This window comes from Rhincodon typus, chromosome 17 (genome assembly GCF_021869965.1).
Source record: "Rhincodon typus isolate 14 chromosome 17, sRhiTyp1.1, whole genome shotgun sequence".
In the NCBI taxonomy this organism is placed as follows: domain Eukaryota; kingdom Metazoa; phylum Chordata; class Chondrichthyes; order Orectolobiformes; family Rhincodontidae; genus Rhincodon; species Rhincodon typus.
The window spans coordinates 18,651,297-18,667,211 of record NC_063348.1 but is presented as its reverse complement, the minus strand read 5'-3'; the positions used below and the strand labels follow the sequence as shown (position 1 = coordinate 18,667,211).

The window sequence follows — 15,915 nt, the reverse complement described above, 5'->3', positions numbered from 1 at the left end:
AAACCTCAGCGCAAATTCTCACACAGGCTCACAGACAGACCTAAATAAGTCAGCAAACTCCCTGATCTGTCTCCATTCAAACAGTGCTGAGTACATCATTGTTCATTTGATGCAGACAGTGCACATCATGGTCTGTCGGGCTGGCTCCTCATGAGTTCTGCTCAAACACAATAGGAACCCTTCCCCCATCCAGTCACTGGTGTAGTGAACAGCCCAGTTGCTCCTGAAAGAGTTCTACAATGGAAAATGATTAATCAGAAGCTATCCATCTTAACTACTACTAATTTCAAGATTGTCTAATATATAAGCATTAATGCATTATAAGAAGAATCCATCATTGTAATATTGTACCTGTTTCTTTCTTGTGGGATTCTTTTAATTCAAATTATTCCCATTACTAGCAACAAACCTGTAACCAGTGGCCATTCTACCTATTGCTGGCATTAAACAGATCTGCTGACATAACCTACATCTGGAACAAAATCTGTAAACTGTATTGCTGAGTATTTTCACAATTTAACTTCTAGTTTGAAATTTCCATGTGATTCATTTGTAGACTGTTGATGTTCAATAGGAGTTGGCTGGAGTCGATGCGATGCTGTGGCTGCTGATTGGGTACAGGATTGTTGAGCATAGGGTTAGCTACGATTTCATTGTCATCCCCCATTCCAGTTTATCAAAAGCCTGTTAATATCCTCTGTCTCAGCTCACAAATGGAGACGAGTCAGTGGGGTGAAGTGATAGAAGGACCTGAACCCTGAGACTAGTTACTACTCTCAGGAGAGGACTAACAAAACTGGAAAGGAAAGGAATGGTTAATTAATATAGTGATGTTTTTCTTGCCTTTTATAGGACTTGGCCTGGATGGTGTCTTTCTACATTCGTATCAGCCTGACTTACATCCCACTGCTTGGCATTCAAGGTTTTCTGTTAATGTTCTTTCTAGTGAGGTGGGGCTCCCAATCAAAATGCTAACTGTATTATGTGTTTGTCTGTTGAACAATTGCAGTAATTGATGCTGTGTGCCTGCAGTACTTTAACCATCCATTAAATGCCTGGCATAACTGTAGCTATAGGGAACTAGTTGTGCTGAATGGTCTTTTTGCTCCCTGTTTGATTTAATACGTTTGAATAGGTTTGGGCAGTATTAACCTCTTGTTTATCTTGTTTGTTTATTTTGTTTCTCTTCTCTTTTTTTCCACCTGTCTTTTACTTTCTTGATCATTATCTTTGTTTTCTCTCTTGCCATTTTCTCTGCCTGTGCGTTCGTTCCTCATTCACTGCCACTAACTATTTCTACCTCGCTGCTTGTTTGGCACCCCTTCTAGCTCCCGACATTAACAGTCTCTAATAAATGAAAATTTATTCTTGTACTCAGACAGACTATTTACAGATTTATCTTGATCACTTTATTCAACACTTCTACTCGCTGAAGCTGTGTCATTGATTTGTACATTTGTTTATTCAATGCTGTTAGATGCACAGGACATCGATTTGTTCCTGTCTCACTGCATGTTTTTCTGCTCTTTCTCATTCCCTGTCCTGTAATGGCTTTCAACTAAACTTGGTCATGAGGTAGATGTTAAGGGGCACCTTAAAAGAGAAAGAAGATGTACAACAGCAAAGAGGTTTAGGGAGGAAGTTCCAGAGCTTATCGCCTTGGAACCTAAATGCGAAGTCACCAATGGTAGAACAATTGCAATTGTGGATGGCCAACAGACAAGAATAAGAGGAGCCCAGAGATCTTGGAGGGTTATACATCTGGAGGAGGCTACAGATACTGGGGAATGAAAATCATGGAAAGATTTGAGAATAAGGATGAGAATTTTTCAATTCATGTGCTTCTGAATCGGAGCCAATTGAAGTCAGAAAGCACAGGTGATGGCTGAATTGGGATTTAGGACATAGGCAGCAGACTTATTTATTAGCTTAGTCCATGGACCATGCAAGATAGGATGATTGTCAAAATTTCCATGGAATAGTCAAGTCTAAACGGAACAACGTGTTAAAGATGGTTTCAGCGGATGAGCTGTTGGAGGGGTGGAATTGGGCAGTGCTACAAAGGTGAAAATAAGTTTGCAGTGATGATCTACATATGTGGTCCTTCTTGAAGCCAGTTGCACAAGAAATTCACACAAACTTCTTGCAAAATCAACTTCAATGGAGTGGATAATGTGTCCTGGCAGCTTCACAGGCCAGAACCTATTTTGTCACCCTCAACCGAGCAACTTTCCAAGAAGAAAACACTTCAAGATAATATTTGGAAAAGCGTATATTAGTAATCATTCAGAACAGTGACAACTCAGCAGTCACTTTGCATCATTCACTGAGTCCCATCATCTTAATAATAAGGTAAGATGATGGTGTATGATTTAGAGGGAAAATTGGAAGCAGTGGTATCCCCATGCTGCCCTTGCTCTTCCAAGCAATGGAGGTTGCAGGTTTAGGATGTTAATTATATAGCAATTGCATTCAACTAAATTCACATTGCATGCATTAACTGCTAATGAATTTTGTGGCACAGTGGTAGTGTTATGTTCTTACCTCGGCCAGAAGGTTCAAATTTCAGTTGCCTGGGAGATGTACCATGAAATGTCAAAACAGATTGATTAAAAACGTATAGAAAGGAGGATTGGAGCAGCACTCCACTCAGCTGGTTGTGGTTGTGATGAACACTGGGCCTTATTGCTCAAATGCCAAGTAATAACCATGGGAATAATCTAAGGAAAGCATTTATTCAATGACGAGTGATTTCACTGTTTTAGATGCTTTAACCCTTCAAGAATGCCAAGACAGGCAGTCAGCAGTTACATGTGCTTGAACAAACAGGCAGTCATCAGAACTTGTGATAGGAATGACAAGCTTTTCAGCCTAAAACCTTTACTTCAGACCTGGCAAAAAGTGCAATGAGATCTAGGAAGAGTTTAACAGTTATCCACATTTGACTGATACAGAGTCCTTAGAGAAGAAGAATCTGTAGGGTAGCCTGGATTCAAGGTTCAGCTGGGAAGTGACTGTTTTGGAGCTCAGTGAGTAAAGTTAAAAATCTCTGTTAGGGAAGGGGGAATATCTTTAAATCGACAATAATGAACTAGGTTGGGAAAGATAGAAGTCAAGAAAACAAATACTTATAATTCACAATGAGTGTCGCTGCCGTAGTGAGCACAGAGCATAAGGCACAGCTACAATATTGAAGTTGAGGGCCAAGGATTTAATTTATACTGATGCTGCAACACAAGGAATGTCATAGAGCAGATTTAACGTGACAAAATTGTAATTTAAGAGATAAAGAATATAGAATCTAACAGGAGATGAACAAAACATAGTTATCATCACTAATCAAAATTCAGATGACAGAAACCAGCAAAGTTTGAGAGAGGATGCACATAAGGGGAACCAAAATAAGGACAGTATAGCCCACTTGAGCTCACTAATGAATCTTTCACTGAAGTTGTTTTGACAGCAGGACAGTACAATGGACACAAGTTCAAGAGTAACATTTCAGTCTTTCAAAGATGAAGTGTCAATCCCAGTGACAGAGACGATGATAAGTAAGCAACAATCCTCCAATAACTCACCGATGTTGGGAAAATGTCTGGGAAGACATCTACAGAGGATGAATGAAGATGTCCAATGCCCTCCATAAGTTGAAGTAAAGCTCTTGCATACCTCAATACAGATGTATTAGCAGATTGAGAATGAAGATATCGTTTCAGAAAATGAAGATGAGCTGTATACAACTCCATGGAAGCCAATCCAATGTCCATAGGTTCAGGATATGGTTAAAAAGAAATTGCCTCGCTTAGAAATCCAGGATGCTGGGAGAAAATAAATTACTTGTCTCCAGGGAGCAGCGTTTTTCCGTAATTGACATTCGTGAGAGTGAAATTCCCCCAGGTGATAGGCGAATATCTGCGTTCCTCTGCAAAAAAATTCAGGAGACTAAGATTCCTCCAGATAGAGAAATGGGCCGAGTAACAGGCTTAATAGGATGACATCTTCTGTGAAGGATCTCCAAGAGATAAAAATCCTCCAGTGGAGAAATGATTTACAGACCAGTCAGGCTCAAAATCACAAACCAGTTTAACCCCAGTGCAGAGTTAGATACACCCTTCCTTTCTCAGCCACAAAACTGAAACCAATGCTGCATGTTGACAAGGTCATGCACAGGCCTTCCCGCCACTGACTCATTCTGAGTGGAGCCAGGAGAATAACAGGATCCCCACCTGCTACCTTCCTGCCTGATTCAATGTCCTCTTCCAAGCATTAAGCTGCCATAGGTGGGAATGCTAAATTCTGCACAAAGAGACTACTGCCTCTGGTAGAGGAATGTAGAACAAGGTACAATAACCTTGAAAGTCGATTGAGATCATTTGGGAGTGATATCAGGAAGCATTTTTTCACTTAGAGAGGATATCTTGAACTCTCTTCCTAAGCAAGGTGTTGAACCAAATAGAGCTTTCAAGATTGATGTTGTTAGAATTTTATTAGTTAAAGGGGTCAATAAGTAAGAACAAAAGATGGATGAATCATAGAGTCAAAGAGGCCCTTCGGCCCATCACTTCCCAGCTGGTCAAAAACAACCAACCAACCTAACTGACTATTTAATTGTTACTCCTTGATCTGCTTCGATATGGCATAGGAATTACTACAACAAAAGGAGGGAGACATAGACTGACCGTGTTCTATATAAAAGAAATGAAATGTACTGGCAGAAATTGACAGAAACCCAGCACCTTCTGGCAATGACAGAACTCAAGATGGTCATCCGCACAAACTACAAAAACCATTTGTTTTCAAGGCAGTGTCTTGCGATCATTTTTTTGCCCCCATGGACAATCCATGCTGGAAGAAACTGTCAAAATAAATAGTCACAGCCCAACACCTGACAACTCCAACACCTAACATTACATCATTTCCAGTTAAAGTTTTCTTATATGGAGTACCATCTCAACACGTTGTACCTGGTTTGGCTAAAGAAGCTCATGTAAGTGTTGGCAGAAAACAAATCTTAGTCTGGTCAGACACACCTAAAGCAGGAGCTGAAAGCCTCTTATTGGTTTTGTACTTAGTGACAGCATCAGTAGAAGGTTGCTGTACCAATGGGGTCTGTGTTTATTTGCCAAATTAGAGATTTTATTCAATTCGTATTTTGTTGGAGCATATTCCTTCAGTCAGATCATTAATTTCATGGTTGCTGTTTGCAGGTTTATGGAAAGTAATTGGTTTGTGTGGGTGACTCAGATGAATCACATTCCTATGATAATTGACCATGATCAGAAGGAAGACTGGCTGACCATGCAGGTAAGAACCTAACTGTCACTGGGACACTGGCCTAAGTTGGGTACTCCTGTCTGTTCAACACCTCTTCATGCACTTTGCACATTGATGTAAAAGCCCCAAATGTTGATCACACCAAATGATGAAACCGATGACGTGGTATGTCAGAAATCTAGTTTTGAATTTAAGAACTTAGAGATTGTGGTGGAAAGGAATGGCTGAGAAAGGTGAAGAGTTCCACAGTCTTGGAAAAGCCTGTCCACCACCTACAGTCAGGAGTGTGAGGGAATACTCTCTGCTTGCCTGGTTGGGTGCAACTCCAACAGCACTCTAAAAGCTTGACACCACCTAGAACAAAGCAGCCTGCTTGATTGGCATTACATCCACAAGTATCCACTCCTTCCACCACCGAAGCTCAGTACTAGTAGTGTGTACCATCTACAAGATGTACTGCAGAAATTCATCAAGGCTGCTTAGATTGCACCTTGAAATATCATGACCATGAACATCTAGAAGGACAAGGGCAGAAGATAAATGGAGCAACCACATCTACAAGTCCACCCTCCCACCACCCCCATGCCCCATCCCCCACCCCCCAACCTCCACCCAAGCCACTCACCATCCTGACTTGTAAATATATCACCATTCCTTCAGTGTCACTGGATCAAAATCCTGGAATTCCCTCACTAACCAAATTGTGGGTCTGCCTACACCAAATGGACTGCAGCGATTTAAGAAAGCAGCTCACCATCACCTTCGCAAGGGGATCTAGTCCTGAGCTCATCTGAGGAATTAATATAAAATAAGCATTGGAGGTTGTTTTTGCATACAACTGTGTGCCTCAGCTTTTGTCCTTATGGATCAGATGCCGTAAAATATGTACCATGGAGTCCATGTGACAGAGAAATCCAAGATTCCATTGATGTCTATGTACCTGAAGTTGCTGATACAAGCAAACTTTGGCGTTTTGGTGATGTTCTGGCATAGGACTTACATTTGTGTGACAATTGCACTAAAATCAGCCTTGTCCAAACTTGAATCACAAATTGTACTAGGTTTCCTGGGATTTGAGAGCTGTCTCAGTTTGGAGGCTGCATGTTGGACATTGCTGAGTGAGAATGCATGTACAGTGGGATATGAGGAATTTGGTTGAATCAGTGATATCAGTTATTTGGTCATTTGTGAACTCTCCCTGAAAAGCTGACCATAAAAGCTGCTGAGTTTTCATAAATAGAACTTGTCATCTGTAATCAATCTAACCTAAATATGACTCCAGTCCACATGGTACTAAGTACAATATGTCCTGTGGTCATATCCATAACAACTCTGATTATCCCTGGTCCATAGTTATTTCCTTGATTCTGACGAAGAATCACTGGACTCTAAATGTTAACTCTGCTTACTTCCCACAGGTGCTGCCAGACCTGCTGAGTTTCCCCTAGTAATTTCTGTTTCTGTTTCTGATCTCCAGCATCCACAGTTTTTTGTTTTGTTTTATTTTATTTATTTCCTTGGTACCTAACAGACAAGAGACTTCCATTTCATTATCCCGAATTAGTTTTGAACCCTCTTGCCACAGACAAATGGCCTGGCCCTGCAGATAGCTCTTTGTTGTTTTCTTACCAACATGAATTAATCCATACAGCTGGTGAAATAAGAATTATTAATATACCAGCGTAGGTATGCCACTACTGAAGGGGCTCACCACATTAGATGCAAGTTTGCTGTATTTGGGATCTGAGTCCCATAATTTACGATATTTGTAACAGTAATACAGCACTAACTGGTTTGTTTTCTTATAGTTACATGCCACTTGTAACGTCCATCAGTCTTTCTTCAATGACTGGTTCACAGGCCACCTCAACTTCCAGATTGAACATCAGTGAGTACTACCAACCTTCAACAGGAGGTACACTTGCTTTGTACAAAGGACACATGAGCACTGCCCATCCTGTGGTGTTGGACTATGAATGGAGTAGAATTGACTCTGGAACCATATAGTTATGATTAGAATGCAGAGGAGGATGGTGCTGAGTTCACAATAACATAGAGTTTATCTATTTAATGTGCATGGTGGAGTCTGGTGATTACACATGGGTCAAACAGTTATGGGAGAATGGTTGTATCATAGAAAGAGAGAGAGGTGAATTGAATTATTTTTACTGTCCTTCTGTCATGTCCATTACATGGGTTCTCTTTCTCCCCCTTAAACATAGCTGGTGATGTCCTTCTCCAAACTCTTTTGCGAAGTCCAACTTTAAGATTACCCACAGAAAATTCAGTCAGGCTAAAGTAACATAGGGTTTATTCAAAGCAAGGTAGACTGCTTCGGAAACTGTAATCACACACATATATCCAAGAAAGAAAAGAGGGAAGTTTCAAATTACTTAAAACCATTTGGAATTAACTCACATGAATTAAACAGAACAGAGCATCAGTGTCCAGTTGAGGTTCCCTCAGTGGGCTGTGTACAGAAATCCCTTTCACAGGAGGTTAGATACAATTGAATTGTTGATGGAGGTACAGTAGTTGTAAGCTCTGAATCGGTTCACTTTCTAGGTATAGTACAGATTACAGGCAGACTAATGAAAAAATCAAAAACTGTATAATGTCAGGTGATTTCAAACAAGCCAATAGGTTCAGTCATGTGACTGGGCTTCAGGTTTAGTCACTCAGCTAATGAGATGGATTTTGACGTCCTGGCCAAAACCTATTCTATTTTGGAGGAGCTAACTGTAGAGTGATTATTACTGAGTCATGACTTTAAATGGTCTCCTATGTTCAGTACTGGCTATGCTAGATATCTTATCGACTAATCCTTCGTATTGACTTGGCTAGAGTGTTCACACAATGTAAGGAGTGTCACAACCCAGTCAGATGATTTAAACTTTATTTCCTCTGACAATTGCTGAAAGGCTCTGGAAGCAGTCATATTAATCATTTTGAGTTTGATACCAGTCATTTAAGACTTTCAGGGTTTTAAGAACATTTAGACAGAAGAGTATAGTTTTTTTTAAACATCAATTTAGGATTCCTCTACTGGTCATTACAGTTGTCACGATGAATATCTGTATCAAGTAAATCATAGAATCCCTACAGTGTGGAAGCAGGCCATTTGGCCCATCAAGTCTACACCAACCTTACGAAGAACATTCCACCCAGACCCGCCACCCCCCACCCTATCCCTGTAACCCTACATTTCCTATGGCTAATCCATCTAACCTTCACATCCCTGGACATTATGGGCAATTTAGCATGGCCAATCCACCTAACCTGCACATCTTTGTCGAACCAGAGCACCCGGAGGAAACACACACAGACATGGGGAGAATGTGCAAACTCCACACAGACAGTCACCCGAGGGTGGAATCAAACCCGGGTCCCTGGCGCTACTTTAAAAGATAAAGAAGGGCTTGCATCTATATACGTGGAGTCACCATAATATTACCAGACCATATGGCTGCTCTCTCATTAGAGACAATTGGTTGTAGCCAAAATTGAGGGTCACCACACCCCAGGCGAGGGGAGAGGTTGAGAAGGAGACTCCTTCATAGTAACCTCCGCTCGTGCAGGAATTGAGCCCAAACTGTTGGTGTGGACACTGCATCGCCAATTAGCTGTCTACCTAAAATAGTACAATGCAAAGAGTGTTGTGAGGAATGGGTGTCAGCATTGACTGCATGCACTATAGTTCTTGATATGCTGTGTAATTCTTATCATGTTGAAATATAAACTGACTTTAGTGAAGTGATGTGCTAATGACCACATCATATACAAACCAATCCATCCAAGATGGTACTCAAGCTAGTGAGAGTCAGAAAATAAAATAAATTTCAAGGTGTGTTTAGAGTCCTCAATGGGAAAACAAAATGGGTCAGTGAATTTAAGATAAATAAAAATTTGATGGGTGTAAAAACTGACAATCAATCCACTAACAACTGTTTTTTCATCCTAATGAGGTTGAATTTTACCCCAGCAGTCCTAATTTCTCTCTCCTATTTAACTGTCTCTCTGTGTTTACAGCCTGTTTCCCACAATGCCAAGGCACAACTTGCACAAGGTGGCACCATTAGTAAGGTCACTCTGTGCTAAACATGGCCTGGAGTACCAGTCAAAGCCTTTATTCACCGCCTTTGCAGACATAGTACAGTAAGTACAGAAAACCGAATTGAGCTAACAGTAATACAACAACCCTAACCTGTAAGAATACCCTTTATTGCACAGTATATCATTGAAGCCAAGATTCGATGCCCTGTTTCCAATACTAACCCTTCACAGGATTCCAAAAATTGTGCAACCCCTTGTACTTCAGGCTTTCTATAATATTCTAAAACTTAAGTCAATCTCTTGGGTTTCCTAATCATGACAACTCTTGTTCTGCTTTTTGCAGCGATGGTAAATTGGTCAAAGAATGCTTACCTCCTTAACGGTGTTAGTCAGATTAATGAAATTGTCACTGCGTTTCTCTTGCAAAGGTCAGATCTAATAGGCCAGGGTGTAACCTGAGATGAAAAGAGTTGAAGTGAAATGTGCTAAACCAGATGGGCATTAAAGTGATGATCAGATTGCAAAACGGGAGAAAATGAGGACCACGGAAGGTGAGAACTGAGGGAGGTTAGGAGGTGGTCTCTGAAGTCCCTGAGTGATGAAGACCAAGAGAGGTGAGCCTTGAAGGAGTCTGGGACTAATACAGGGGACAATTACGACTGAGAAGGGAGGGTGATGAAGAGTTTGACAGCTCCAAGGTCGAAAAAAAAAATGCATTAGACTAGAACAAAACATCATGAACCTTGAACTTGTCCCAGTGAGGAGAAAGATTATGTTAGCTGGCCTTAGTAAAAATGAGAAAGGCTAAGACCGAGAAAGATTTGAGCATTACAGGTGAATGAGGAATTGATTATTGGTCGAGGAACAATTTCTGTTGTATTGTCCAGATAGTTGCCTCAGAGACATTTTCATATTGGGACGGTGCAAGAGGGATAGGGATGCTAAAGGGATTTTCTTGTGATAGTACAGTCTGATCACAAAATAAAGAAAGCTCTGACAGTCCATGATCATTGTGGAGAAGGAGAAATTTTTAACTCAGTAGAGATTTGACCCTGTCTAAGGCATTGGGATTTTTTGAGAGGTAAAGACTGTTGGGGACTAATGAGATAACAACTTCTTAGAAACAGCTTGTCTCAATGTGAACCCTTGGTGTGTTAAGTAACATTTAAAGGAAAGGAATATAGATTGTCCTGGTTCAATTAATCTTAGCCAGAATCTTAGTTTTCTAGACTGGGACCAGTTTGGACTCCAAGGACTAGCTATTAATCTTGTTGGAAGATGCTACGTACAACTGCTACATGCAATCAAGTAAGCTGTTGTTGTTCACATCAGCCGAAAAATGGTGACTCAGCCAACGTACAAGAGAGGTCCGTGTCCAAAGGAACGATATTCCAAAACGTGTTTTTCCTTCACTATAGGAAAGGGGAAGACAGGGATAAAATTGGAATGATGTTTTTCCAGACGTGTTTCGCGACAGCTCTCTGCCATGTGCTTGGGACTGTTCCCTACCAGGAGTGTACTGACCAGAGGTCAAACCACAGGCAGTGGTGCACTGTAATGAGCTGTTGGAGCTTAGAGTTGGCTCTCTCTCACTAATACACCATCACATCACTAGGAGTTGGTTGGAAATTATGAATAATTAATAGCATACGAAGAGGCCAATTTGATTCCAATCTGTCCTCCCACTGTATTTATTTTATCTTGCCTCTACTACTTTGCTCTCATACTTATTTAGCTTCCCCATAACTACATCCAAACAGTTTTTTTTCAACTACTCCGTGTAGGGCACATTATGATCATTCTGGGTAAAGGTGTTAATTCTTGAAATGGGCAGAACAGGAAGTTCTTGATAAACGGTCATTATTAACTAGCAGCCCAATGAGAAAGAATACTTGGAATTTAATTGCCACTTGTGTTCTATTGCAGTTCCTTGAAAGACTCTGGGGAGCTCTGGTTGGATGCTTATCTACACAAGTGATTGGTCGCACCAAACAACTAACCACATTTTCAAGCAGTTGCTGCCTTGCAGATAAGAAAACCAGTGCCCGAAGGAGCTACTGCCATTTTGTAGACATTGTCCCAAGAACCACAGAAGAAATGTTGTTAACTCCAGTGGGATGCAATTATAATTGAAGGAACTGAGCTATTGTCAATAAGAATACAGATATAATTCAATATGAAACAAGTGTGGGAATTAGCTTTATGCTTATCAAAGGATTCTAGTGCTGGAGACTAGAACATTTTCCATTCCAGGATTTAATTTTTACACCCTGAAGGGATTGGGCCTAGACATTTATGTTACTGGCCTGCATGTTGGTTTATCAGCTCCATTTTTCTGAAATTCAGGCAGGAATGGGTGGTGATATCAACATGGTAGCATCCTGCCAAACAGCAGGGTGGGCAGCAGGCATGCTATGTGGCTTTCCTGTTTGCCTGACTTCTGTGATGGAGGAGCTCCCACTCTGTAATAGTTCTCCAGTTACTAAGGACATTTTTTTACTGCAATGTTTAAAATGCGTGCCTTCACCTTAAGGCATCCTCTCTCTTACCTGAAATGCCAACCTCCTGCTTCTTCAGTGCTTATTAGTTTACCAGTTTCAAGAGTCCACCTGCCGCCCTTGATTTACTGTGGGCCTGGCTTCCGGGTCATTAATTAATCATTTAGGGGAAAATCACTGCCGGGGATTATTCCCCACGTAGTGTCAGCTTCTGATCCCCCATTCGAATGTCACACCAGGGTCCTGAAATCATTAGAGAAAATCCTGGCTCAGTGTCACTGCCAAGAAAAGGTCCCTTCACTCTGCCCCAACAGTGTGCCTCCTCCACAATGTCAGAAACATACTTTCCACTGTACCAAGATTGCCATCTCACATTTTGTGCTGCAGGACCATGTCCACTTCGAACTGAGTTGAAATTGCATTTGTTGCAAGACCCACACAGTGATCAGCAGCAGGAACCTTGCATCCGAAATACCTGATGTGCAACAAGGTGTTTCCACACCCTGCAGCAGCCACTTCTATTTTCAGTTATCACCTGATAATTATTCTAAGTAAAATAATGTTTCCTGCTTTGCCACTGACGTTTGCACCAGTCTCCATAAACGTTACCATTCGCACCATTAAAATGAAACAAAACTCAAAGCTGTAGACTTTTACAGTGAGCACATTCTGTAAAATGAAAACCTGGCAGGAAGCTTGCATCCGAAATACCTGATGTGCAGCAAGGTGTTTCCACACCGTGCAGCAAGGTGTTTCCACACTCTGCAGCACCCACTTCTATTTTCAATTATCACCTGATAATTATTCTAAGTAAAATAATGTTTTTATTTTACTGGACCACTGATTATTTTAAGTCAGTTAGTGCCCCCATTAAAAGTGGATGGAGCAATATGATCAAATATTAATTCACTACCCACTACAGAACAGCAATAACCTTTAAGCTTATATGTGATTTCTGGTTATGTGGTCAGTGATTGATTGTAACAGTCTCTCTCTGCAATGATATTATGTTATAATCAGTGGTGGAATCCACCAATACTAAGGATTGCATTCACTAGTGGCTGCATGCTGTACATCTGCTGGTGTATCTATATTTCAAGATAGGTGTGAGAATGCTGTGGAACCTGTGCTGGTTCGTTGATGGCAAGAAGTAATCTTAAAATAAGGTGGCTCATGGTCATCAGTCAACAGCTTCCATGTCATGGACCATTCATTCCAGTTTGTGGAGGATATGGGAAAGTGGAGGTGGTGGTATCCAGGGGTACAGGTATTACAAGGAAGATTGTGGTCTTTATTTTTTTCCATATCAAGGTGGTGATTGTTAAAATTTTGAATTCTTGCTTAATTCCAGTGTTAATTTTGTGTAGTCAGTGTTTCCCTTGAGGCCCTAACCAGTGAGTGACTGACCTACACAGAACAGGAGAACTGCAGACTCAATATTTGGCTCAGTGGAGTCAGCTGATTCCACTGGGGATAACAGAGGGAGCAGTACGGTTGGACCCAGGACTTCTATTTACAGAAAGGGGAAAGAATGCTTAGCCATGGTTTTAATTCATAATTGCTAAATACTGACCCTTGCTGAAAATGCCGGTACTAGAGAGGGATTGGATCAGTTCCTCAACATGCAAATCCCCTGTGTCTCAAAACTAGTTAACATTCGTTCAGAGATTCATAGAGGAAAATGAGCAGCTGGTGCATGGCCCACTGGGTGTCAGCACCACAATGTAAACAAAGATGTTGGCTGTTGCAATTAATTTCTAGTGTACACACATTAGGAATACATATGTGCACAATTAATAACAGCGCACAATCTCTGTGTACTTGTAGATCCACATACACATATTCACAGATACTGCTGCACAGTGGCTCAATCATAACCATTCACCATGACAACTATTTGCAAAGATATCTCCAGAATGAGGACCATTCATTTGTCTCAGACTGAGGGCTGCAATGGTCAAGGTTTTCAATGAACCAGTTTCCTCACCTTTCCTAATGGTCCTGGCCTATGCAGGGTTTAGTTCCGGAGGCTCCAGCAGCCCTTTCTCCTCCATAACTTCATCCTTGACAAATGAGACTCGTTAATGAATGGTTTCAATGGTCGGTGCAATGTAGGCAATCCCAATTCTGTTCAGGCCAGCCATTCAGGCAGGTGATCTGCTGAGTGGTGACTGGGAGTAGGAGTTCTGGCTGATTTTCATAACCGTAGCCCCAGAGACTGAAACTGACTATGTTCAGTTCACTGCCCACATCCTGTGGAATGACCCTTGGGCACTGTGGCCTGTAAAGCTCAGCAGGTGGTGCATTTAATCAGGTCATCTGTTCATCAGCATTCTAACTGATACTGACACAATGGCACTAGTTTTCTGATCAAATTGCTGATGGTAACCAAATATTAATAAATTGATTACCACCAATATGTCAGGCAGGAAACCTAAACGTATAATTTTGAGATACCAAACAAAAGAGCTTTGTTATTAGAGTTAGATTGCTGGATGTGCTTTGTTAAAGTAAGGGTATCAAACTGAATTAATCCAGGCTTGTGTATTCTTTTTTAGCCAATGACTATTACTTTCACAATGAATAAAAAAGCATTTTTACATCAGTGCTGTGTTAGATTACTATAGCCACATCAACACTGTTCTTAATTTTTATTATGTATATGTGCTGGTATCTAAAACATTATACCACACTAATTTGATGCCTGTACTTCATTTAACGTGAATTCTGCTGTTCATTGGCTCAGTTTTAAGTTCGTTGCTTGGTTCAGTTTGTGTCTAGGACCTGACAATCCCAGCTTTGATTCTCAATCTGTGCTGCTTTCACCATTCTTAACTGGAAGTGCTTCAGTACAAGATTTTTAAAAGCATTACAGAGTTGTATTGTGTCTACAGCACAGAAACAGGTCATTTGTCCCAACTAATCCAGATGAGTCTTCTCTCACCCCTCTGCGTCTCAAACCCATCAATCTATTCCTACTTTTGCTCTTTATGTTCACTTCTTTACCCTTCCAAGTGTCTGTTTTTTATGCCACAAACACTTCTTGATTCTTGGGTAGTCTGCCGTCCCAATCCCTAACCCAACCCTCAAACTTCCTGCTCTTTACCACTAACTTCCATCCCACTTTCCTTGACCTCCTTATCCAATGTACCTGTTGGGAGCTAGTCTCGCGGGTCTTCCTACTGTCGAGATTACCCATCCCATTGTTGACCCTGTGTATTCTGTCAGAAAATCACTCTCTCTATCCATCTCCAGTATGACTGTTCACTTGGGGAAAGGAGTAAACCCTTGCCGTTGTGAACTTATTATGGGTGATTGCATTGACATTGTGGCCATGATACAAAACAAACGCACACTGCTCGAGAAACTCAACAGGTCCGACAGCATCTGTGGGGAGACAATCTAGAATTAATGTTTCAAGTCCAGTATGACTCCTGTCCACGGTTGCTGCCAGATACTAAGAAGAAGACAAAACCCATAACAGGCAGCCAAAAATGTTAAGGATAGCATCAAATCGAAAGGAAAAAGATACAATGTGGCAAAAATTAGTGGTAAACCGGAGGATTAGGAAAGCTTTAAAAAACCAACAAAAGATGACCAAAATAAATAAAAAGAGAGAAAGTAAACTTTGAGGGTAAACTGGCAAGTAATATCATAATGGTCAGCAAGATTTTCTTTTAGTATATAAAATGGAAGAGAAAGACCAAAATTTATGCATTGTTCTTAAAGAATGAGGCTAGCGTAATAATAATGAGAAACCAGGAAAGGGAGGAGTTGAATAAACACTTTTCATCAGTCTTCCTGGTAGAAGTAACTAATAATGTTCCAAAAATACCAAATAAGCAAGGGGTCAAAGAGGGAGAGGAAATTAGTACAATAATTTATCACTGGAGGAAAAAGTGTGAGGGAAATTAATGGGGTTAAAGGTCAATAGGTCCCCTAGACCTGATGGGTTGCAATAAGTAGCTACAGAGATAGAGGATGCACTGTTCGTAACCTTCCTGTAGCACCTTTGTGGAAAAAGGGAAGGAGACAAAACCAGGCCACTATAAGCCAGTTAGCTTAATGTCTGTCATTAGGCAAAGTAATA

At 40.9% G+C, this 15,915-nt stretch overlaps 1 protein-coding gene across 1 annotated transcript in view; it reads left to right on the top strand.

Annotated features, from left to right (window-relative positions):
- Positions 1-14,382, top strand: part of LOC109937249 (acyl-CoA (8-3)-desaturase-like) — a 36,936-nt gene extending 22,554 nt beyond the window's left edge. The window contains exons 8-12 of the mRNA XM_048607168.1: positions 853-950; positions 5,208-5,304; positions 7,083-7,162; positions 9,304-9,429; positions 11,254-14,382. Of these exons, the coding sequence (XP_048463125.1) occupies positions 853-950; positions 5,208-5,304; positions 7,083-7,162; positions 9,304-9,429; positions 11,254-11,305 (453 nt within the window). The 3' untranslated portion in view covers positions 11,306-14,382. The remainder of the gene's footprint in view (positions 1-852; positions 951-5,207; positions 5,305-7,082; positions 7,163-9,303; positions 9,430-11,253) is intronic.
- The last annotated feature ends 1,533 nt before the right edge of the window (positions 14,383-15,915 follow it).